This window comes from Nipponia nippon, unplaced genomic scaffold (assembly GCF_047370975.1).
Source record: "Nipponia nippon isolate SJK-2023a ecotype South Korea unplaced genomic scaffold, ASM4737097v1 scaffold_8, whole genome shotgun sequence".
Classification (NCBI taxonomy): domain Eukaryota; kingdom Metazoa; phylum Chordata; class Aves; order Pelecaniformes; family Threskiornithidae; genus Nipponia; species Nipponia nippon.
In genome coordinates, this window is record NW_028262402.1 from 49442829 (window position 1) to 49468503 (window position 25675).

Genomic DNA, 25675 nt, shown 5'->3' on the forward strand with positions numbered 1-25675 from the left:
GCATATCTCCTTTCAGTCATTCTCCTTATTTAATCCTCCCTTTGGACTCCTTTCTCATCCATAGCAGGGAAGTGTGACAGACAAGTAAATCTTCAGCTGTCGTCACTTCTCCCCTGGTGAGAAGAAGGACTGACAACCTGGCTTTTTCCCACGGCTGAGCAAACTAGAACCCATGGGCTACACGATTGCCAGTAAATGAAACCACTAATCTGTCGTGCTTAACTGCTACAACAGGTCTAGGCATACTTTCTGTGAGGGCAAATTCACATTCTCCTAAATATTTCTTTATATACATTATTGATTCATTAGCAGGTTCTGTTCTTGTAATGGGATATTTTACCTCCTTGTTGCATACTTTCCAACAGGAATGATCTGTCTCAATTCACTGATCAAAAACTGATCACAGCCTGCAAAAGGCAAACCCTGCTGTGGTTAAAGTCAGCAAAGTGCAATGCCATGCAGCTTGCTCTGTTTGTGTAAGTCACTCCAACGCCCAGCATCAATCAAGAGGTGAAAGCTGCTGACAAAGGCCACCTTTCATAAATGTTTCCTCATCCCACCACTTTCTCAGACCTTTCTTTCTCCTCTGGGAAACAAGCAGCCTTTTCGCTTTGCTCCCAAATTCTCCAAAAAAAGTACATTTCCCAGCAGTGCCTAACAAAACCCTACCTTCCCTTTGGAGCACATTGCAGTTCCCCATCACCTTCTGGTGGCCAAAACAGTCAAAAAGTTATGAAACCTCATCCTTCCATTATTCACAGGGCAGAGCATACAGAGGTTGCAGAGCATCCCCTCTGCATGACCCTGTCATGTCCTGCAGCAGCGGTGACATACAACCCAAACTCCTCCTTGCTGACAGCAGGTACAGTCAAGAGGTACTAACCACTCTTTAGCCAAGGCTATTCAATACTCTGTCATGAACTGGACACAAAGCACGAGCCTATTCAAAGCATGTAAGCATGTCTTCAGCATTTAGAAAAAGCAGACATGAGACGTCAGGAAAAGAAAAAATCCCTGTCTTGGAAAAGGGGGATATTTGTGAAGGCTGCTCCAGAAAATTGCCTCTAAAACATAATGAAAGATGTCCAAAGAAAAGGAAGAGGCTTCTTTAGGATTTTGTTTGCTTATGTATCAGTGTGACCTTTCAAGTTAGCTGTACATCTAACTGGTTGTATACCCTTGGGAGGGCCCCTTAAGCTCTGATTTTCAGTTCCCAGCCACACTCAGCCATCACTTGGTGTCTCCCAAGTAACTCCATCTCAATGGAAACATGGAGGGAATGCCTGAGACATGTTCTCTGTAATGTTGTCAACAATTAACATTTAAAGGCAATAGTATGATACAAACAAGATAATTTGATTAAATTATATAGATATATGGTTGCCTCCAGATGGGAGAGACTTTTTGTTATTCTTTAGAGATTATATGATAAGAACAGTCAGTTGCTTCCACCCTTTTAGTCTTCATATCCAAAAATGGACAGTTTTCACTTGATTCCACTGGATGTACATTTAAGATTTTATAGCAATAACAGTTAGACCTTGAATCTCATTGGCTTTGCAGTGAGGAATGAGTCCTGACCAGACAACATGGGTTTGCATAATGCTAAATTTTCACAGTGTGCTGACACGCCTGTAGATTTAAAAACATATGTATTTGGGGGAGAAATAACAGCATAAGAGGTTTTCAAGTTTCTCAAGCTAATAAAGACTAATTTTTAAATTCATTTAAAAGCCAAATTCAACATCGCCAGCAAGTTGGAGATTGTTCCATTGGAGGCAGTGAGATTCCAGTTCCTGAACATCTCCAGCAGGGCTGTTGAACAAAAGGCACTCTGTTGGGAAGACTGGAGAGAGACTGTTTATGATCAGAGGAAAGTGGGGTTGGATGTGTACTGATCAGATACACCTAGCAACTCTCTACAGCTCATTAATCCCTTTGTAGCTACAGCCTATATCACTGTGATCCTGTTTTTTTAATGCAAAGAGAAAAAATTGAACATCTAAGACTATTTTAAGCATGGGTTTTGAACGGTGGATATCTTGAAGAAATTACATTCAACTTTTTGGTTTACAATAATTACTTTTTTTAAACCATGGGGGGACAAAAATAATAGCTGGAAGGTTGTGGCTACAATTCATGGAAGAAGGAAGCAAAGATAAAATCTGAGCCTTGAATCTGCAAAGGCTGTGCCCTAGAAAATTCTCCCTGTTCTGGAGATCTTACCCACATAGACTGGTTTGAGAGAATGCTTGTGGACAATGGCCACAGTCAAGGCAAACTCCACATTTTTCCAGGTTGGCTTTTATTTCAGGAGTATTGTTGGAAGTATTCATTCAATGCCAGCAGCACAGTCAAGACAGAACACAAGCAACTAGTTCTCTCTTTCTGATCTGTAACTCAAGTTAACTAATCCACTTTTTAATTTACCAGTAAACCAGCAGTTAACTATCTGACAGCCTGTCCTGCCTTCATGGAAAACTGTTTTTGTAGCTTTGGTTTGATGATTTAGCTAATAACATGTGGAGGGTGAGCAGCACTTTTTCTTTCCAGATCCTTACAGAAATATGTGGTATTTGGCTACAACTACCCAGTTAAATAAAAACAATCTTTTATCTTAAAAATCCCAACAGCACCATTGTTGCCACCCTCCAGCTGCCCAACAGTGTGCATGTGTTTTTCTGAGATTGAGTCCAAAGCGCAGGTATGGAGATCTGAAACACAGCAGGAAAGTTTAGGTCTGAAATCATTATTTTCATAAGGGCTGATGCCTTTGTTGATGATTTGCATTTCATCTCTACACATCGGGCTGGTGAATAAACCATCTCTTCTACTCTCTGTGTCAAACACAATACACTATTTACTCACTTGCTAATAAAGTTATTCCTCCTAACACAGCCTCTCATACTGTCATTTTAGAACTTGCAGCAACAGCTTCTCTGCCTACAATATATCAGTGCCATAACAATGCACTATTAACAAGTCTTGTACTTTGTTGGCTATATGTCTAGGTAAATCCTTCTCTGTTTCACACACCCATTTCCTGCTAATTTCTTTGTGAGAACTACGTTACCAAAAAGATACAGAATCAAGATCTCAGCTACTGGCAGAAAGGGACACTTACCAGCTAATAACAAGAAATATTTTCCTTCCAAACCCTACATATTTTAATGTATTTCCTGGCCACCCCCCACCCCCCCCCCCGCCCCAGAGATTATCTACCTTGTCCATTGGAAAGATATAGCCTGTCTATAAAATAACACTAATTTCTAGGTGTCTGCCTTATCATAAAAAGAGTGATTCTTATTTTATTACATTCTGAAAATATATTTTAAGTGGTGGAGCAGCAGACTATATCTCTGAAGCTCATATACACGACTAATATATTCAGGGTTCATATAGTAAAAGTCCTGGTGAAAGAAGACAAAATACATGGAGTTTGTAATTTAATAGATACCGCCTGTTCCACAAGAGACTCTAAATTCAGCAGCTATATTATAATACATCATTCTCATTTTAATTTGGTTCCAAATCTTGGTTAGATGGGCCATAGCTAGCCTCTACTCACTTGTGCAAACCATACACATTCATTGTAAATGACTTCAGTAAAACATCCTTTCTGCTATAATGCCATTTCAGCGGATGATTTTAAAAAGAGAAACATTTTTCTATTTTTAAAACACAGCTGAATTGAAAAGATGTAGTCAACGACCTGATGGGAGAGTGTAAACACATAGCCGGACTCTTCAGAGCTGTGCCCAGTGACAGCACAAGAGGCAATGGGCACAAACTGAAATATAAGAAATTTCATTTAAACATAACCAAAATATTTTACTGTGAGGGTGGTAGAACACTGGTACAGGTTGCCCAGAGAGGTTGTAGCATCTCTGTCCTTGGAGACATTCAAACCTGACTGGACATGGCCCTGAGCATCCTGCTGTGGCTGACCCTGCTGGGAGCTGGGGCGGAGGTTGGACTGCACCATCACCAGAGGCCCCTTCCAACCTCAGCCCTTCTGGGATTCAGTGACTGTGTGACACTTGAACATGCAGGATAGACATTCATTTCCAGCTCTTCATACTAATAAAACTATAACATTATTATATGCACCATTTTCCACATCCTGCATGCATGCATGCAGTTTCGGGTTGAGATCTCTTCCTTCCCGCAGGCTCAGGTGATAAATGAGGTGGAGGCAGAGTGTTTCCCTGAGCTGTAGCTGCTGGTAGACAGGGTAACCCTGAGACTGGTCACAGGCTGCTGTGGGAAGGGCAGTACTCAATCTAGGTGACTTCAAGAAAACCCTTTCATATCCAGGAAAGCAAAAAGATACTTCTCAGGAAGGTTAGTTATGCCACAGGTGCCTGCTGCAGTTTCTTGCAGCTGCTCTGATTCATTTTATAAGGTGATTAATCCATGCAGGATGCTGAACTACAGTAACAACTGTCTGCCCCAGCCTGACAGTAGCCCTAGTCTACGTACTTGATCCCAAGATATGCTCAGTGCTAACAGCACATTCACTGCGCCCATCTCCATCAAAGGTGCTGCTGGTGTTCAACAACACCAGAGAATGGGTCAATCACTAGTTGTCAGGGCCACAAGAACAGAAAGAAACAAATTTAAAACTTTTGCATCTAATTCTTCACACATACTGTGAACTCTCAGACTGGGCTGTCAAGACCACTAAGCAGCTAGTCTCTTCCTATTTATTCAGAGAAGAAAAAGTAAGGCCATTTCCCTCTCTGCCAGTACAGTTCTTGACAACCTGCTGGAAAGTATTTTATGCTTTTTTTTTTTAATGTACACACTGCTGTTTAGACAGGGGAAATTTCAGTGAACACATATTACATTTCTGCATTTTATCCTATATATAAACTAATATAGAATAACTAGAAAAGAATGCTAAATCAAATCTAACAACGAGAATCTAAAACTATTAAAATTGTATTTTTTATATGCTTGGTATTAGGATTTCCCAAGCTGTCTTAGTTGCTTTCTGTCTACTGTGTTGTTCAAGCACCCTTATGGGCAGGTAATCTCTGTTTGTCACAGGAACAATCTTTTTGATGCCCTCAATAGAAAAATTAAACAGTTTGGCCATTCCTCAACCTTTTATATCAGTACCCTGCAGTGCTCCATCAGGAAACTGTTTCCTGTTAGCGTGGGCCTCAATCCTGCAGCTGACACATGCTAACATCATGGTCTCTGAATGAATCCACTGAACTCAACAGGAGTACTCAGGCTGTGTGAAGTTAAGCACACACAGACATGCTCACAGGGTAAAGGTTGTATCTGAGATGACAGTGGGAAAACTAAGGCATTTTCTAGGCCAGATTTTAACCAGAATAGCTCAATAAAGATAGGAAAAGAAGTCTTTACCTGTTTTAGAGATCAAAATGAATCCATTATTTGCTATTCCAACTAAGTTGAAAATTACTCTTACACCTTTTTAATATTCTTGTTATGAGGCTTCACTGTACAATTGTCTAAACAGCCAGCTAGCTTACCTCTGAATTTATAAAGCCCATATCACAGTTTTTAATGATTGGGGTTTTTCTTAACCATAAATATTTTTCCTCCTCACAACTTTGAAATGGATTAGAGCAGGAGAAAGAAATTACTTGTTCTTCCAAGGACCAAAGTAGCTGCAAGGAGTGAGAAAACATGCCTCAGCTTATTGGCAGCTGCATTTATAGTTATCTGAAGTTGAGCCTTGGCATAGAGTCAGGATGCAGGCTCATGTCTTCAGTTGCTGGGGCTGCAGCTATGAGCCATCTGTCCACCAGCAATTACAGCAAGGCCATTTTTCCCCATTTTCTGTCTGTGGTCCTGAGCAAACTATGACAAGCGGCAGCTTGACAGGACCCTGAATGAGGCAGAGGCTTGAAGTGAGCATGCCCTACCCATTCCTGAAAGCAAGATGGACTGTAGATACCCACAGGCTTGTGATCAATAAAGTCATATTTTATTATAGCATCAGATAAAATAACTTTTAAATAGAAACACACAAATGCACTGCATGAGGTGACCAAAGTGGAGATACTTGGACACAAATACCATGTTTTCTTGGAGGAAGAGTGTGAGACAGAAAATTATGTGTTTTTTTCCTTCAGGCTTGCCCGCTAGCCCAGCAACTGTGAGTGTTGAAGAAACAACACAAAGTCTCCTCTGGGTCCCAAGGAAACTCTCTTTCTTCAGCATCCTAGAGGCTTTGAGTTAGGTCTGCTCCAACTGGAAAAAAGCTCCTGTGTTTCTTAAAGTGCTGCAGTCACCACTTGTGCTATCAACACCTCCATCCCTGCCTCCTGGGCTGCACAACCAGAGCATCTCCCACAAGCAGCTGGTTTTCACCTGAGCAGATCTCCCTCCATCCCACAGTGCCCACCTTGCTCCAATGCTGTGGCCAGGAGGACACAAGCAGGCGGGGTTCCTGGCTGCTGACAAGTCACACCTTGAAAAAAAGTTCCACTTTTGTATAGAAAACCAAGCAAACCAAATGTCCATCACAAGGAGACTGGCAAAAAAACATCTGCAAAACACATCAGCTGAGGAAAGACAGACTCACCTACTCTGTGACTAAAGGGCTGGTGTTTTCATCTGGGTAGGAGGTGGGGAGAAGGGAACTGAAAATCAAAGTAATCTGCTGAAAATGCAAAGTAGCTAATAAATCCCGATATAAAATACCCCCAGTAACAGGGAGGATGTTTGGACACCCACAAGCAGGGCAAGGCAGTCCCTGTGAGAGTGTCTGCACGCACCCAACTGTTCCAGAACCCCATTTGCAGGATCAAAGATGAAAGGCATGTTTCAGCTAAACAGAAGAGGACATAGATCAGCACTGATGACTAACCCTTTTAAAGCTAACAAAACACTAGCTAACACAACACATCGGATCTTACCTTATGACATGAGTATTTTCAGGATTTTTGCAAAGTTAACCAGAAACAGCTAGATACAGGCCTGTGCCAAACAAGGTTGCAAACAGCTAATAGCCGTGAGCCATGTGAAAAGGGCCTAAAGCTCTGCTATTCAGGTAGAGCAAGACAAAGGCAGATCCTCTGCAGGATTATCGGGCTGTGGGATACAGCTCCTAGGCCACATTCAACAGCAATATGTAAGCAAATGCCATCAAAAGCTTTTCTCCTCCCTTCGTCCTAAGGTCTGCAAGATTCACTGCTCTCCCTGTCTAATTGTATGGGCTGGGGTCATGGGTCTAGGAAGAGTTTATGCAGGAATGGGCTGAAAGAGCAAACATGGGGGTGAAGGAAAGTAAGGGCTAAGTTGGCATGAAAACCTGGACCACTATCCTAGGTGTCCAGGGACACTTCCACCAACCCACTGACCTCCTCTCACCCAGCTGCTTCCCATAGCCTGAGCCACCCTGCCCACTCCAGCCAGCCATTCACCCTAGGAGAAAATCTGCATTGCCCAAGCCCCTTTGGAGTGATCCTCAGTCTTTAAACTACTCTTTCCAGTATTTGTAAGACAAGATGTTTCTATTTTGGAATGGAAAAGAAAGTCTATTGCCATTAAGATAAAAAATCTGACCTGCATCTTTCTTTTGCTCCATACTTCTCCATACTGGTAGGGATGCTGAGGAGCAGGAAAACATTTTGAGTCTGTGTAAATACTCTGCTACCAGCAGCTCCCCAAACCTGTCTGCTTCCTATCAGCAGTCTTTAGCTAAAGAGTAACCACCTGCTTGGGAGAACTATTGTCCCTCACTGTGGTATAAAAAGCCAGCTCGCTTGTGTTTACCCTGTGGCAAGTCTCTCCTAGTTCTGTTCATCCTGGTTCTGTTAGTCCTGGGAGACAACATCTCTGTAAATAGTTTAACTCCTTCTCAAGCCAATTAACAACGTGAATGAGGTGACAAGTTTTCACAGCCAGTCTCAAAAAGCAGCCCAACATCTCACTGACTGATGCAGTGGCTCCAGAAGAAGGTGCTGAGAGACCCGAGGAGGCTCTGCTGTGACTCCTGTTGCATCCTTCAACAAATCCCCTGTGCTCTGGCTTCCCAGCCTGAGTCTGGGACTAAATATCTTTGGTCCCTCACAAACCTGTTGTTGGGATGAGATGTGATAAGATACATCACTGACATCTCATGGAAAGGGCTGCAGAGTTGTAAAATCTTAGTTTGTATTTGTGGCTCTGGCTTATATAAATATATAATTGCAATTAAGTAACACAGTCAACCATAAACTTTACCTCTGAATCAGAGCACAGGCTATGACCCACAAATTCCGCACAGTGATTACAAAATATCTAATGAACTTCATCTAATACACAAGCGTTAAGTAATTTACTAAATGTCTGATAACATAAGAGTAGGATTAGGAGGGGTCCTGGTAGAAATTCCAGTGGCTTTGCCTCCTTCACAGTTCCCCATCGGTTCAGAGATAAAGATTACGGTTTCTCGGGTAACTAGACACAAACACACACAAAAAAAGGACACATTGTATAATTTGGTTTCCTGAGACTGTCAGAGCATTCTCAGGCCAGAAGCATAGCCTAAACATGATTATGAAAGAGATTTGTAATTTATTTAACCACTCATTTTAATTCATAGTCATGCCTTACGTACATTTTTAGTTTTAAGGGCAATTCTCATATTTAAATGTACAGTTTCTAGCAAATAGTGACACTTTAAAATTCACAGACTGTTATTAAAGACACACAGAGGACAGATGGTCCTGTTGTGTATGTGCATATGTTACCACTGAGGGAGTTTGTACTTTGCTTCATGCCACACCCACACATAAATGTAAAGATTTGAATAAACATATAATTTTCCTATGATATTAATGTTTCTATATGGTTTATGTGCATGTGCATACACATACACAGATGATAAGCAAGATTACCATTTCAGATCGCAGCCTTTTGCACTGTGGAGGGGAATAAATTATGCAGTTTCTACAGAGGTGTAAGGGCCAAAAGTGATGATATGCTGGTAAAGCTGGGGACTCGTGATCCCTTCAAAACAAAAGACACTTAAGTTTGTCTCATTCAGTATTTGCTAGCCAAGGGTATGGGCACACGTATGCATTCCCACATGGACACTTGAACTCTCTCTTTGTGACAGAGCTCTGCTCCATTTTCTTTTTTTTTGAAACCAGAAGGAGAAGACACCGTGCTGCCACTGCAAAGCCCATGGGGTGCTGCCACCTCCTACCTTCAGGCACACCAACCATTCTTCACCCATGTGGGCACTCCTGCCCTCTTCTCTCCGCACTTCCAAAGCTTCATGTCATGGCATCTGAAGAAGCAGCATGTCTCTTCAGGACCCATCTTTTGCACTTATCAAGGTCAGGGTGACTCAGAGACACATTCCTTCCTCCACCTTCAACACCATTTAGGTCACTCATGCTGGGTCAGACAACTTCCACCCAGATATTCAGGACCTAAACATGATGTTGCTTGGACATCCTGGCTGGGACGATGACAATATATTAAACTGCGCTCAGGAATGTTCCCAGGAACTGGAAGGCGATTGTCAGTTCTGCTAAATTGTTTGAATGGCACTGGCATGTTTTTGGCCCATGCAAACTTGCACTCCTCTGGAGCATTCCCAGGGAGGGTTCAGGAGCCAGAGCACTCCAGCAGCCACTTCAAGCAGCTTGTGCACAGCCACTCTGTCTTGCCAGGACAAGGGGCTGCTCGAAGGGCTCATGGCTGTTTCATGCCAGCTGACCTCAGTGTCAGAGACCGTTCCCAGGCATCTTCAATTTACTAATATAGACAGAGCCTTGAGACTTTCCCAGATTAGGGCTGATCACCCAGGTATGCTTGATGGAGCCATACTCAATGTTAATGAGCTGATTCCTTTCTAATAATTCAAGGCATTTAGTATTCATACTTACCATGAACAGAGCCAATGCCTTGCAGGTGTCTGTTTTACAGATTATCAGCTGTTTTAAATCTAAATGTAATTATCTATTTTAAATTCTCACCATAAATATCAGACCTCTAATATGAGAAGTCTTCCACATTCAGAGCCAAGCAAAGGAGTTTGAATCCATGACCAGATAAAAGTCGTCCAATAAGTAACGTGACGCCCTAAAATGACACCAGTGAGTCACTCTACAGCAGTCTGTTCATGCCCAGTGCTGCTGTAAGCATCCCAGGCCCTCATAAAATCCAAGTAAAAAAAAAAAACAACCCAGGTTACTGTCCAGCAAAGAGCTTGCAATGAGCACTGTAACTGATTTAACCTTATCCTGTTCTGTGGGAAGGCTGGTTTCTTCCAGTGTCCTTTGTATTTCAAGATTCTCTGACGTAAGTGTCCCACTCCCCCAGCCAAGACTGATTACAAACGCCTCAAACACAGGTTAACTGAGCAGTACTGAGGCCTGAAAGTCACTTAGTACTGTGTCCCTGACTCTTTTGGGCAAATACACACCCCAAAGAAACCTGTGACTTTCAGGGGGCAGCTGCAGGAATTTTAATAGAGGTTCTGAAATAGAAGATTTCAGAAAACTTGATTCTTCCAGAAAGCAGTACTTCCTGCTACTGCCTTGCCTTTCTCTATCTCTGCTAAACAAGCACTACAATTTCATTTCCAGGACCAGGAACCCAGGTGCCCAGTTATACAAGTCACGCTGTACAGGCTAGTGATGGCAACTGAAGCATCAGCATCCTCGCTGCACTGTGCTGTGACCTGTCGACGCCTCCTTCTCCTTTACTTCCTCCTTCAGAGCTGTATAAGCAAAGGGATGAGATGGTAGGTAGTGAGACAACCCAAGCAAGGAAGAAAGGCCCTGTTCTTTTGCTTCAAAGCAATGGATTCACACTTGAGGAAAATCCTCTTCTAGGCAGGACAGGTCAGTACTTAGCAGACGTGAGCAACTGAACCTCCAGGGTGTGTGCATGAATGCCCCTGCATGATGTTATTTTAGATGTGGACAGTGGTCAGCAGCACCTCAAGGCCAGAGATGTGCTAAGGCAACACAGAAAATCAATAGCATTTAAAAAAACAAAACAAAACAACTACCCTGTATACACATAAAAATGTAAGCAAGCTTAAAAGATCAGAGTTTGGCTATATGTGTGCATTGTATGGAACAACTGGAATGTTTTACACACAGCCAGCATTTTTTGCCTTGAGAATAATTAGGAAGGATTCAAGATGCCTAATTCTGCTTCCAAGTCATATCAGGCACTAGCTAAACTGTACTGCAAGCACCAACAAACTTGCATTTCCTGTTCTTAAATGGCTCTCCAGTTTTAACTGCTGAACTTTGAGATAGAGATCATAGTAACAGCAGCAGAACAGAACAAAGGGAAGGGAAGTGCAACTGAAGCAGAAGCTTAAACCAAAGCAGTAAACTGCATGTTGTTGATGTGCTTTTATTAAGAGGACATGAAAAGGACATTATAAGGGATTCAAGCATTTGGGGGTGGGGAGGGAAGAGACAACACTTGAAATAAATGTTCCATGGAGAGAAAATCTCTAATAATTTATTGACCTTCAGTTTCACATTGTGAAAAAAAAATGCAAGTTTTACAAAATCTTAAGATGTAGTAACAAACAAAAAGACACAACATAGACAATTTTACTTCTTCACTTGCACAGTTTCCTTTTAGCACATGAACCACATCTTCAATAGCCAGGAAAGGGAACATTATTCTGCTCTAATCACTCTTATTCAGACAGGTGTCAGACCTAGAGAAAAGGGGCTGCACAATTATACCAGAAGAGGAAGGCTGTCCTTTGTTATATGTTTCTACAGCAACCAGCCTGCAAAATAAGAGGAACCTTCCCGTCTTATGCCAGGGTTTTTGTGTGCACTCCGCTGTGAACTGCATTTGCTTCAAAGTGTGGGGTGTTTTGCAGGACTGGAATGGTCAAGTAGCTAGCGAGGATTTCCACATCAATTCAAAGAGCAAGAGCCTAGTGTATTCCCTGCAGAGCCAGAGGCCCACCCTGACTTCAGCTTCCTTCAGCCTACACACAGGAATTAATCGAGGACTTGAAAGCAGACCACAACTTTGGAAACAGCTGCAGAAAATTCATCCTACTTTCAGAAGTTGCATGGCACTACAAAACAGATTTCATAAGCTAAGTAGTTAGATGCAGTGCAGCTTCACATCTGGACTCTAATCAGCTTGACGGAGAAAACGGGTCTCGAACCTATATGCCCTTGTTCAAACAAGGGGGCCCCTGGGGACCCGGTTCTTCACTTCGTTGTAGCTCATGCAGTCACTAGCGCCTGGGGAGAGGACATGCAAAGCACAGGAAGTCTGATTTTATGGCTCCCTTCGCACTCCCAGGAGTGATCCACAAGATGAAAGGCAACAGCAGTTCAAGGCTGTTTGCTTCAACAGGGCAACCTGTGCAAGTACAGTGATACAGAAAGGAGACCTACCCTATCTAAGATGTTTTCCTATTGCTTAAAAGCCATCTAAGAGAAAAGAACCAATGCTGGGGTGGGGGGTGGGGGGAAAGGCTGTGGGTTTAAACACTTCTTTAATCTATCATTTCAATAAATCAGTTTAACCAGAGGAACCTTAACTGTTCACATCTAGCTGGGCCTCACCCTTTAAAAAACTGCTAATGCCTTTGCTAATTCATCAGTGTTCTCTCAGTATTCACAGAACTCCAAATACTTTTATTTCTGAAATGTAAGGGTCTACTCCAAACAGCAAGTCAAATATAAGGCAGCACAGAGAAACTTCCAGTGACCAGTGTAAACACTTTCAGATGACAAAGCTTTCACAAATACAGCTACATCACTGTCACACAGAGAAAGGCAAGCATCACCAATGTGACTATTTTTGTTTTGCATGCACGCATGCAGCTGTTTACTTGTACCGCAGCACACACCAACCATGTTACTGAATGTGCCAGTTAAGTTGGGCTCCAGAAACATTTAGGAAAAAACACAATACAATACATGCTTCATGACAGGATCTGGCAAAGAAAGCACCTGTGAAACATAAGCTTCTGAAATCCAGAAGAAAAGGAGTAGCTTCATCTCTGCCTCAAGACCAGACTGATAAGAAACAAATTTATTTTAAAAAATCAAAGTTTGGTTTCTCAGGATTGTATCTGGCACTTCTGAGCAACCAAGTGCTTAAAGATCCCCCTGGCTAAGGAAAATAAAAGGCAGCAGAGTTTGAGGGCTATTTTTAAGATTAAGAGGTTTGAAATTCATTTTCTATCCCCATAAAAATTTTCCTAGAGCACTTGGGTCTTTGACACCTGGCCACTCAGATGATCAGCTGAAATCCAGATGGATGAGGCAATCCAGTCAGTGCAAAATTGCTGCTCTTTTTTTTTTTTTTTTTTTTTTTTTTTTTTAAGACTTCATCACTAACCCATCTTGAGGTTTCTTGTTTTTAGTCTTGAATCACCATACTCCACTCATTTACGGCAATGTGGCTATATTGTAGGTACCCCTTCTCCAACCCAATAAATAAATAAATAATTTTGGACAATGACTTCATCTGGGCTTGGTATCCAGAAGCTCTTCCACAGTATTTGCGTTGCAATCAAGAAGCTGCACAAAGAGAGAACTACAAGGGATTTTGGCTATTTCCAGATTAGAAATTGAAAGGCATGACCAACAAATGAAATGTAGCTAGGACACCATCTACAAGACACACCACATGCAACCTGGGGAGCTGGTGGCCTGAGAAAGTGACCTCCATGGCTTCTTCCTTTAGTATGTGTGTAATTTAAGATCCTGCCTTGTATTCCTTCCATTTCTGACCGGGAAGCCACCCCTCCCTCCCACCTACAACTGTTACCCAACAGTTTTCTTTCTTTGTGCAGCAGAGCAAGTCAGCGATCACAAAATGTGCAAAACATACAACAATTCACACAAGCCCTTGCAACATGAAGACAATTGCAGGCATTGTTTCAGCATGCAAGCACTGAACAATAAATAACTATATCTACAACAAGTAACATAACAGGAATGGGACAGTTTGAATTACTTATAAATACAGGGAGGAAAGGGAACAAAGAGCATTTGGGGGATGTCATTCGTTCCCCACTGTTGCAAAAACATTTCACCACTGGGCTGTTCCTTATCAAGTGGAAGGTCACTCACTGCACACAGGACAATGCAACGTGGGATCGATGAGATGCTGTAGGCGCTGCCCACAGACAAGCACGCTCCGGTTAGCAGAGTTCAGCAACAATACCGCTGTATCTTCATTCACAGCAGCATCTCACTCTCAGACCTGGCCTGCTTCCCCTGCAGCTGGTGCTGGCACTTCAAACCACCACAAAGAGAGGTGACAACCATTTCAAATTTCACATACAAACAGCGGAGTCCATGGAAATCAAGTGCTGTGTGCTGCACAGCTCAGAGAAGTTCTGTCTCTTCTTTTTCTCCTTTGAAGGACTGATTAATATTGGCATTAATCCACAATTACTAGCACAAGGACCAGATCATAGGTTTGTCCATTCATATTTAAACCATGTGCTGAAGCACTGAAGATTTTCTTTTCCTCCCATTCCTTCATGTCTAGGATAGATAATTTACAAGGTGCAGATGATTTTCTTCAAATGCAAGAGACGCTGAACAATTTTTCTTCATTAAAACCGTTTCTCCAGATCTGAGGCTCCAATTCTCTTCTCCAAATAAAGAAGTAAACTAAAAGCATGGGAAGAGGGGAAAAAAGAAAAGAAAAAAAAAAGAAGAGAGAAAAGACTTAAAGGGGTTTCCTGAGACAACGTACCATAAGGTTTTTGTTAGATGTCAAAGAAAATCTAAAAGCTATGCTCACAATACAATCCAGTTGATGGGCTTCCCCACCCCGCCACCACGTCAGTGTTCCTGTGTGATAGCCAGCTACTGATAAATAAGCCAGCGAAGAACATAATGATTTTTGGTCAGATTCCACCTTTATTATTCTACTAGCCTTACTCTGCAAATTCTCCTGACTCCAGAAAGGCTGTTTAATTTTTTGACCGTAAATTCAGCCATTTGAAACCTAAATCAAACTGGCCCAAAACGGTTCAATATGATGGGCTCCACATCCTGCATACTTCAACATTTCTATGTTCCCCCAAAATCTTAAAGCTTTGTGGCTTTGTTTTAAGTGAACATAACCTTGCACAACTTCTCTTCCACAAAAGCCCACATGAACACTTAGTGCAAAGAGTGTTTTCTATCCCTGGGCCAAGGCAAACCTGGTTGGAGTAAAGCAGAAGAGGAGGTCAAGGTGTCTCAGCCCAATGCCTCCATTCACCATGATGAATTCCGAATTGAATTTATTCACAATATGGAAAGGGACATATAATCCCCTTACTTAAAACATATCTGCTATTCATTAGAGCATAAATCTGCCTCATTTCTTTTCACACAGCAATGCACCATGCATCAATAATTCTATCCTAGAGTCCTTTATAAAAATTGATTATTCAATGAGAAATTCAGCCTTTGGATGCTAAGATTGTGCTTTGCTTTTTCACTATGAAGCTGTATTAAAATGCCAGCTTCCAAGCCATCATCAGCTCATCACAGTCCTTTCTGACAGCACTGCTAGACTTTTAGGAGGCAAATCCTACAGCATTACAATGCAAAGGAGCTCCAGTGACTCTGTTCATTTGAACATATCACATCTCTCTCAAGCTGTGATGTCTAAGAACAACAAGGAACATCCACAGGAAACACCACAGCCTACATAACAGCCCAGAGCCTCAAGCCTCTTTGCAACTGTGGGCTTGAAACACACTATCTTCATTATGTCTAAAAAAAGGTCTCTGCACTTAGTGTTGATTAGTCTTTTATAGACATTCTTCAGTGTAGCATGCCATTCTTCCCACTGAAACACACTATCAACACTGAAGCCAAAGCAATGTTTCCTGTCATGGGATGAACTTTAAAAAAAAATTATAAACAACTCTGAAATGGAAGCAAAAAAAAAAAATCCCCAGCCTACTCAAAAGCCCCAATTTGAGGAATGGGACAAAGCAGACTGAAGTCTTCCTAAAAGCTGTCAGACTGGGGCCACACAGCGCCATGAAAACAGAGGGTAATCAGAAGTAATTTCCTTTTTGTCCCTCCCACCCACTGACAAAGCAGCAGGAGTCAGTAGGGAAAAAAAAAAAACTACTTGCTGGACGAGCACACAGCACATTGGAGAGATTTCAGTCTTCGTTCAGCCAGTTATCTTGTGTGTTAGTTAAGCCAGTTAAGAATCTTGTGTGTTAGTGAAGCTAAAATAATGGCTTTTAACAAGATAATGCAGAGCAAAGGAAAGCTTTTTGCACCGTTATATTCTGAGGACTCTTTTTCAAAATAAAACACTCCCTCTCATGTACTGTAAACTTCAGAACAATTAAGTCAGTCTCACAAGAATAAGTCAATATTTTTCTTGGCACAGACCTGAGTCCGGGCATTCAATACTGCTGCTCTGATAACACTGAGAACTGCTGAAAGTCAGTAATAATACAAATTAACGGAAGATGTCAAGGCATTGTTCCCAGCTAGGGAGGAAGCCACTGCACAGAAATCAGGGCTTCCATCTGCTGGCTGTCCAGGGGTGCGATTACTCCCAGCACCCAGGATCTGGTTAAGTCTCAAGGGTTGGCTCTGCTTTCCCAAGGGTAAGTCTGGGAAAAACAAAGCGAGGAGAGGAGAGAGGGCAGTGTCTTCAAGACAAACAACCACCTGAGACAAGAGCAGCTGATGGCACAACACAGCTCAGTTTCACACTAGATTTCCACGGTGACCTGCTGCTTTGCACGGGCCCCACCTCGTATTCTTTACTCAATCAAAGCTCCCAGTCAGCTGAAAGACGACTACAAGATGAATCCTCAGTGTACCACAGAGAAAGGAATTTCACGACTACCCTACATTTCTAGGTATATACTTCTATCTACTTTGCTTCAAAGAAATTTGGGGTTCCTGTTTACTGCAAGAGTCAGACAAATGTCTCCAGCTGCAAAAGACACCAGAAAAAAAAAAATAATGGTCTGTCCCAAATAGAAGAACCTAGGGAACTCTTTATACACAAGCTCTTCTTCCTATTTTGTGGACAATCTCCATCAGTCTGGACTTCTAGGCAGCTTAGATGCAAAGACAGACCTCATTTAATTACTGCAACTGTATTTATTTGCCTTGTTACTTGTAACCTGCCTGCCTTCATGGTTACACTATACACTGTTTGGATCCACAAAGACACTACCACTCACAGGGCATGGATTATTTAGAATTAAGCATGCCACTATATTTGTTTGGTTGGCTGGTGGTAACTCTGATTCTGTACTAAGGTCTCGAGGGGGGAGTGGGAGAAGAGAGCAACACAACACTAAAGGGAGTCTGCCAGATTTGTTGCAAAATACATGGATTAGTAGTTCTGGAAAACGTCTGTGATTTATTTTGAGTGATGTAACTCTAGAAAAGATAAAAATAATGAAAAACTAGTAATAGTTGAAGTAACTAGTAGTTAACATGAAAAAACAGATTTCAAAAATAATATGTGTAGGTACCCAGATTTTTAGTGTGGGTTTTTTTTTCATGAACATTTTCTCCCCTTCTCCTAAAAATCATAAATTCACAACAACCAAAACAAGCAAGGCCAAATTCAGACTTGCTTGTGAGAAGATACAATGCTAAAGTCGCGCCTGGTAAGAGCTTGGCCCATTATGTATAATTAAATTGTTTTGGAACAGTGTGCGCTATAGAGTGGTAATTATTTCAGACAGCAATATTAATTATATGTCTTTCTGACACTGTATCTAGTCCAACATATATGACCATAAGTATTTCAAAAAGTCCGTATTTTAAAGTATATCAATGGAGTAAATGCAACCTTAGTCCCTGCAGGTGCAACCATGCTGTCTAGGTGAGGTGGAAAATTAGGCCTAAAGTGCTTGTAAAACACCTTTCATAAGACAGCAAGTTTCCCCAAAGGCTGTCTGCATGGAGAAAGCATGCTGTCTGCCTGGAAATTCAAGTGAATTCATTATCAGGCTTCAGATCAGAATTTAGAGTATCTTTTTGGGGCACTGTTACTGTATATACAGAGTCACCTGGCCTCTGTCATCAGGAAAATGGCACGGAACCCTTGTTTAACATCCATTTAGTATCTAAACACAGAGCAGGATTCAATTTCCAAATTATCTGCACTTCCACACAAGTAAAGGACTGAGCAAAAGTAACATTTTCAACATCGAAATCATACAGGAAAAGGCCCCGTAAAGAGAAGTGGCTGCAAGGTATGTAGCAAACTACTTCCAGCATCTGGCTTTGTCACAGATGTGGTGCCTGGCTTACAACAGCCTGTGAATATATGTCTCAGTTGCTCCGGCTGTAAAATTGGATTGAATATACTCACCCTCCTCGGAGCTGCTGCTGAAAAGCTTTGTGAAAAGCATTATTAAGGTGGAATTCAAAGGTGCTGTTTCTTACCTGATAATTTGTAATTGCAACATACACACAATTATGAGGGGAGGTGCTTCCATGTGCTGACAAATGCTGTGGGAATTAACGAATAGGGCACAGTTGTTATGCTGTTCCATACATCTAATGTGGGATCGTAGCAGTCCAACGTTTTGCACCTCTGAATGCCAAAGTAGCCTCCAACCACATACAATTTGTTTCCAGATGCCACTGCGTGGCAGCTCATTCGCTTAGCTGTCACATCTCCCACCTTAGTCCACTGGTATGTCTCACTGTTGAATTTATAAGCGGAGCACGCAGAGAATTCAGTATCTCCACCCATAATAAAAATCTGGTTACCCAGAACAGCTGCAGCTGTGTAGCGCCAGGGCTGAGGGCAGGTGGCGGGTACTGTCCATCTGTTTTCGCACTGATCGTAGCACTGAACTTTGGGCAGCTTGTCATGGCTAACACTGGTACCTCCAAAAGCAAACAGCTTAAGCTTTGCGCTGACTACAGCTGCATTGCTTACTCCCTCTCGCAGTGGGGCAACCATGGCCCATTTGTTGGTCACGGGGTCATATTGTTCTACTTGCTTTAAGGATACTGAAGGGGAAGCTGGAAGGCAACCAGTTGCTGCGGTGTGTCCTCCTACTACATACAAACAGTGCTTAAGTTCAGCAGAGCCATGCCCAAACCTAGCTACCAGCATGGGAGCAGCCTTTGACCACTCCTCATGAAGCGTGTCATACACCCACACGTCTTTGGAGACTCCGTTTTCTGACCCTCGTCCCCCGGTGATATACACTTTGCAGCCTATGGCACAAGCGCTGAACTCTTTCCGTGGACTTGGTATGTCTGCCTTTGGAATGATTTCCTTTGCCTTTTGGTCCACCAGGTACAGCTTGTCACACATAAAGGTTTGGCCACCCAAAAGAAAAAGTGAATGGCCAGTTTTACGGGGTCTGGCACACAAACTAGTGACCACTCCATCATTCTGTAAGATCTTTAACTTACATCTTATCGATTCTTCTACAATCTCTTTGCTTTTTCTTTGCTTGGTGATAAGTTCTTCCATGGCCACATTCTCCATAAGGTATATGGCTGGCAAGAGGGCCAGTCTCACCGTCTGCAATAGCTCGGGCAGATAACAGTGACGCTTACTCAGGTCATAGTTGACCCAGTTGATAGCTGATTCATATACCAGCCTTTCATCTTCAGTTTCTAATTCTTCACTGGAAAGGAGCTGCACTACCATGTCTTTTGGCAGCTGGAGGAAGTCTTCGCTTTTACTGATACTCTGGAAGTTGCTTAGGCACATCCTCCAAGAGAGTTCATACAGCTTGGTGCACTGGTGAGCATCTGACAGCAGCAGCATACCAAGACAGTTGGTGGGATGAAGGTTCTTCTCCAGAAATTCTGCACAAGCATCCCGAATGTCCTGAAACTCCAGCATGTCGCCAGCCTCCAGCAGTGACTCCGCATTCTCCTCGTTGATGATAACCCTGGAGGAATACGCATAGTCCAGAAGCAGCTCCAAGACTTCTGGATGAATTGAATTATGAAAGTTGACTTCACTGTCCTGGCTCTCCTTCAGTCCTCCGCTGAACATTGCTTCGAAGTAGCGGCTACAAGCAGCGAGAACAGCTCTGTGGCAGGGGAATGACCTGTTGCCAGCATGTAGAAGTACATCTGTGAAGAGACGCTGCTGACGCAGAAGGTTCAGGTGAGTAAGGACACTATCAGCATAGGATGACTTGTGAAACAAGTATATGTTTATGGAGCCAGTACTGGCCCTAGATTTGCGATTTTCATGCATGCTGACTGACATTTTCTTTCACACCTATAAACAAAGAAAAAAATTAGTAAGATTAATGAAACAGTTAAATTCATTATTAGTTTTACATACCAAAAAGTGTATCTATTATTCACCATAAGATGGGAAAAAAAGCCTTAATTTATAGATGAGTGGACAGAGAATTGCATCTACCTTTGGCATGTGTTTATTTTTTTGTAAGATGAGTTTCATAAATGACATACTCCAAATTTGTTGCCCAAGAGCAGGTTTATCTTGGGAAACCTGATCTCCAGCTTTCATAGCAATACAGTAAGCAAGTAAGTCGGAGGAGAAAGAAAAAGAACCAGGACTGATTTTCTCACCCTTCCCCAACCTAGACCAGCTGATTCATTACATATGTACACATGCACATGCTTGAAACATTCTCCGGTACTGAATCATAGCAGGAAGAGCTACCAGACAGAATACCTAAGGAATGTCAAAAGCTGCACTGGGAACAAAAACCTACTAATCCCATTAGGAAACCTTCCTTTGGTATAATGATGCCATATGCAACAGCAGAGAATGAAAAAGGGGAACTTTCAAATAAAAACCTAGCAAGGATCATAATTTTACACTTGCAAAACCTTTAAAAAATATGACGAGTGAATTTTAGAGATTACATCTTGAACTCTGCCAGCAGCCGCCTATTATAGCGATACAGCGTATACACAGGCAGAGTCAGCAGAAAAATGTGTTTTGACTATCAGCTAAAGTCACTGAGGCATTGCCTCTGAAGCTACCTCGAGAGTCAGGTACTCAGAGCACAAGTTCATTGGTTCATTGTGAGGTTTGGAGGAGACATAAAACACAACACATACCCTATCCTACCCTATTACTAACAAACACAATGCTGTTCGGTCCCTGTTTGGAGGTGAATGTTACTGTTATCTGCCACGATATGCAGGTCTACGTACGATTACAGGAGCAAGTTTCCTGATTTAATTAAGAGTCAAGCCAAAACAGTATGGAGTATAGGGAAAGGGAGGAATATTGGCAGCCATAAAAAGCTAATGGCCAAAAAGCCACAGTGCAAGTAATAGGAGATGAAGCATACAGAGCCCAGCACAAGCTGCGGCTGTGACCACTACTGTAATAATCTCACTTCTCTCTCTCCAAACTGCAGAGGAAGGTTGGAGACAGAAGAGAGCCAAACTTCCCTAATTATTGTGATATTCACATGCCCAGAGTCCTTGTTACTGCACTTTCAAATAAGGAAGAGGGCAAAAGCCTACATGGGAAGTGCCCAGTGCTCAAAGTCAGTGCATGACCTGGGGCCACTTGTGTAGGTTTTTAATGTGAATATACTTCCCTCTCTCACAGACTTGAACATTTTCATATTACTAAGCATGTTTAAACAGTACAGAACTGTACAACTGTATTCCCACATTTCATGCTTCAAGATGACACAAGAGCTTTACGAGCCTAAAAAAAAAGCATTTTTAAATAAATACCTGTATTTTTCTAGATTCATATGACCACAACCTTCAAGAAAATCAAAACCATATATGATTAATTTGGGCAATGGACTCCATTTCAGAAAAAAAAAACAGTTTATGTACATGGACTATACAACACCTGCAGATTAATTGCAGCATAGCCAGTACCATCCTCCTCACTAGCTGTGTTAAGGTACAGAATAATTGATTTGTCACATCAAACAGCAAGTTTGTGATACACCTTTCCCTTCAGTCACAGCAAAAAAAGCCCCTCAAACCAACATCAATTAAAGAACAAAGAGACACCTTACTGCAAAAGTACCATAGCCCATTTCCTTTAATCTGGAACATGACTTCCTGATGAAACTTAGCTGCGATTGAAAAGAACAAGCAACACAGGTCAGTATACAGTGGTCAATCCAAAATCCTCCAAAACAGAGAGGAATCTTTCCCATTAGAGCCACAGGGCAGAGTATCTGTCTCACTCTACCATACAAAAGTTTAGAAAGTTATTTTAGCAATGTTCCCTATACCAACCTATTAAATGCACTAACACTAAGCACAGAAAAAACTTAAGAGGGCTAGTACATCTTCACAAATCCTTTTACAAGGAAAATTAAATTACCTTTAATGCAATTTTATTGTCTGGCAAATAGACTCAGATGGCATTCAACGATCCTGAGCACTAATCTTAGACTAAAATTACCCACTTAATCTATAGCCGAAAAGATTATACTGACCACATAGAGGTGGAAACATGCTGGAATTGAAGGATTACAGAAAGGGTCATGGCTTCAAGTATTAGTACATAAACAGTTTGGAAACACAGATGGGAAGGTGAACCTTTACTGGCAAAGCACCCCTGCGAAATTTTAAAACTTTTCCAAGCACTTTACCATTTTAAATGCTATTATGATGCAGTGCAAAGCATTCACTAGATCTCTACAGATTGGCTTTCCTCACACTGAGGACCTACTCCTGCAAGGTCTCCTTGCCAGGGAGCAGGACAGAAGCTAAACATCCACTGATCAGAGACAATAGAGTCACCAGGATATGAAGATGCTCATTGCCCCTCTGCTCTCCATTCCAATTAAGTGAATGTGTAGACACCACAGCCTAGGCATGTCAGGATCTCTAGGGAAACACATTTCCTCTCCTTTCCCCCCACATACAGGGGGAATTCAGAGTAGACTGAAAACTTCCTTTTATCATGCACACGGAGTTCAGAAATAGGGCAGGTAAAGTTCACATCAGAGGCTGCAAACACAAGCATTCAGATCTTTCAGCGGGCTCTCTACTCCTGCATGTGCCACTTGCTCAGCATCATTCAGAATGAGCCCATAACCACAACAAAATAGAGGCAAACGTAAAAAACCCACCCTGCAATTATGCGTACATTGGAGGCTAGTGAGCTACAGACCATGTGCAGAGGGGAGGAACAGATCACTGCATGTTACCCAAGCCCACCCACAGCCATAGTAACAAACACCACTGTAAAAAAAAAAAAAAAAATTCATAAAAGCCACTCTCAAACAGCTACTGAATAAGGCACTCAGCGTTTCACCCCACTAAAATAGAAGACTTGGTCTTTCAGTGAGCAATGCCATTTCTTACAAAGCGCTTGCAGATTTCACATATGCTGGTCTTTAACTGTTCCAGTAACATTGCCTTTATCACCACAATGTCATCTATTGAGAACAATTCAAAGCACGCCAATTCACATTTAAGATAAGCTAACGTATTTCCCCAAACAGAACAAAGATACATATCTATACAGATCTTTTTCCTCCACTGTGGTTGATGAGATGAGTTCACACATGGACTAGTCGAACAAACACCCTTACAAGCAATTATCACAATTTACTAACAGGCAGTGTTTCTGTAAACATGTCATTTTGCAGTTTCTGGCAATTAGCTCAGTCCAGAATCTTAACAGAATATTAAAATGTATAAATGACATCTCTGATTTCTCTACTTGGTGTTGGAAATTATGCAAGCCTCAAATACTTCAGCAGAAGTAATTTACAGTCAGTGAGCAAATGTTAATCTTGAATAATATGAGTCAACTCCCTTCAGGCATTTTTTCCTCAGAAATAATATTTGTATGTAAAAGACAAGAAGTGGTCAGTAAATTACAGATATAGATTTTATCTAGGAACAGAGGTTGAACCAAGACTTTGATTTATAATTACACTTCAACAGGCTACTTGTCACAGCAGCCCAGTAGTAAACACTACTTTAAGACTAAACAGACTCCCTGCCCTAATTCTTACCAGCTCTGCAGCATGCAGGTCTCAGCCTAAATCAAATGGAAAATTAAGTATTTTCAAATTAGTGACACATCCCTGATGTAGGCTCATTTTAATACGACTCTGTAATTACATGGTGGTGGTTGCGTTTTTGTTTAGAATCAGTGGAACAGCTGAAGGAGAGGAAATCTGCTAAACATCCCATCGATTTAACTAACACCGCTTTCAATTGCTAAATCTGCAGCGATACTATCAGTTTTGCAGACCCAAATCCTGACCCTACCTAAAGTCCTCTAGCACAAACTCGGTGGCTTCCTAGGACCTGCAGCGAGATGGAAAGCAAAACACGCTGCTCCTGCTAGGAATGCACTACTGCTCACCACATGCAGACAAAGAAACCCAGCTCTAAATTGCCCCCAGTTCACTCCATCATAGCGCCTAAACAACTCCGTCTCTGAAAAGAAACTCGCTGGGTTTTTTCCCAACCTGGTGAAGAAACAGTATGAGAAGTTAAAATGCGCTTGGTGTCCTTTCTGGAGCAATAACCACGTGCCGAAGTTTCCGTGGCCGCGCAGGGAGAGCAGCGCCGCCGCCAGCCCCGGGAGCCGCTCGCTCACTCCCCTGCCCCGCCTCACGCCCGCCGAGGATGCTCCGGCCCCGACGAGGACGCCGGAGCCCACCGGGGAGGCGAGCAACCTTCCTAACAGAAGCCGACACTTTCCGAGGACAGCCGCATACCGGAGGCACTTAACAGCTGCCACGGCTGCCTACCCACCGGCCGCCCAGTGCCCCGCTGCCTGCAAAAGGGGCGATGGTCCCTGGCGCTCCGGGCCGAGCGGAGGAGGGCCGGACTCCGGCTGCGCCGGGGGCCGGCAGGGCAGCCCGGCTCCGGCTGGAGCGGCACAGCAGCGCTCCGCGGGCGCGGATTTAGCGCAGACCCCTGCGGCGCCTGCCCTGAGCATGCGGCAGCTCTGCCTCCCCGCTCGGCCCCGGCTGCCCGCCCTGCGCACGGCAAGCGGGGCCGCCCCCGGGACCAGCGCTGCCCACCCGCCTCCCCACCGCGGCCGGCGCTGCAACAGGTCGGCGGGCACCGACTTACAGCAGCGGCTCCGCGGCGAGAGCCGACGTCCGTGTGCCTCCGCGGGCGGCGCAGCGCCGCGCATGAGAGGGGAGCGCGGCTGCCGGCTGGGATCGGCGCGGCGCGGCTCGGCGGTCCCGCGGAGAGGCGGCCGGGCAGGCTGCGCTGCCGGGAGCCGCGCAGCGCCGGGCGGAGGTGGTGCCGCTGGCGGGAGGCGGGCCGCCGAGGGAGGGCGGGAGGTAGGAAAGAGGGACGGGAGGAAGGGAAGAAGGGGGCGGCTGCTCCTGCTGGTGCTCCTGCTGCTGCTGGCACCGCCGGCCGCAGCTCTGCCCCGGCGGCGGCGCGGAGACGGGGTATATGGGCTGGGGGGCGGGGGGAGCGCTTATGCAAAGCGGGTGAGTGACAGGCGGGGGAGGGACGGGCGGGCGCGGGCAGCGCTCTCACACGGGTTGCCGTCGGGGCCGGCGGCGGGGAAGGTGCAAAGGTGCCCCCGCGCCGCCCCGCCGGGGGCTGCAGCACGGCCTCCGCGGGCCGCGCAGCCGGCCCCCCGCGCCGCACCGGGCCGGGCCGGTCTGGGCCGGCGGCCCCGCGGGGTTCCAACCGCCGTGGGAGCCAGCGCCGAGCTGCGGGCTCCCGGCGTCTGCGCCCCGCGCCGTAAGGCGAGCGCTGCCGGCGGGGCGGCACTCGGCGGGGGTTCCGCGGCGGGGCTTCCGCGGGGCACGGGGCTGCCG

The 25675-nt window shown here is 43.8% G+C and overlaps 1 protein-coding gene across 1 annotated transcript; it reads right to left on the reverse strand.

The window, feature by feature from the left end:
* Nucleotides 1-11427: 11427 nt before the first annotated feature.
* On the reverse strand, nt 11428-25247 carry ENC1 (ectodermal-neural cortex 1). The gene is made up of 3 exons (XM_087742401.1): nt 24966-25247; nt 18372-20184; nt 11428-14606 (listed from the first exon to the last, which is right to left on the reverse strand). The coding sequence occupies exon 2, from the start codon at nt 20170-20172 to the stop codon at nt 18403-18405; it is 1770 nt and encodes a 589-aa protein (XP_087598527.1). The 5' UTR covers nt 20173-20184; nt 24966-25247; the 3' UTR covers nt 11428-14606; nt 18372-18402.
* Between the last annotated feature and the right edge of the window lie 428 nt (nt 25248-25675).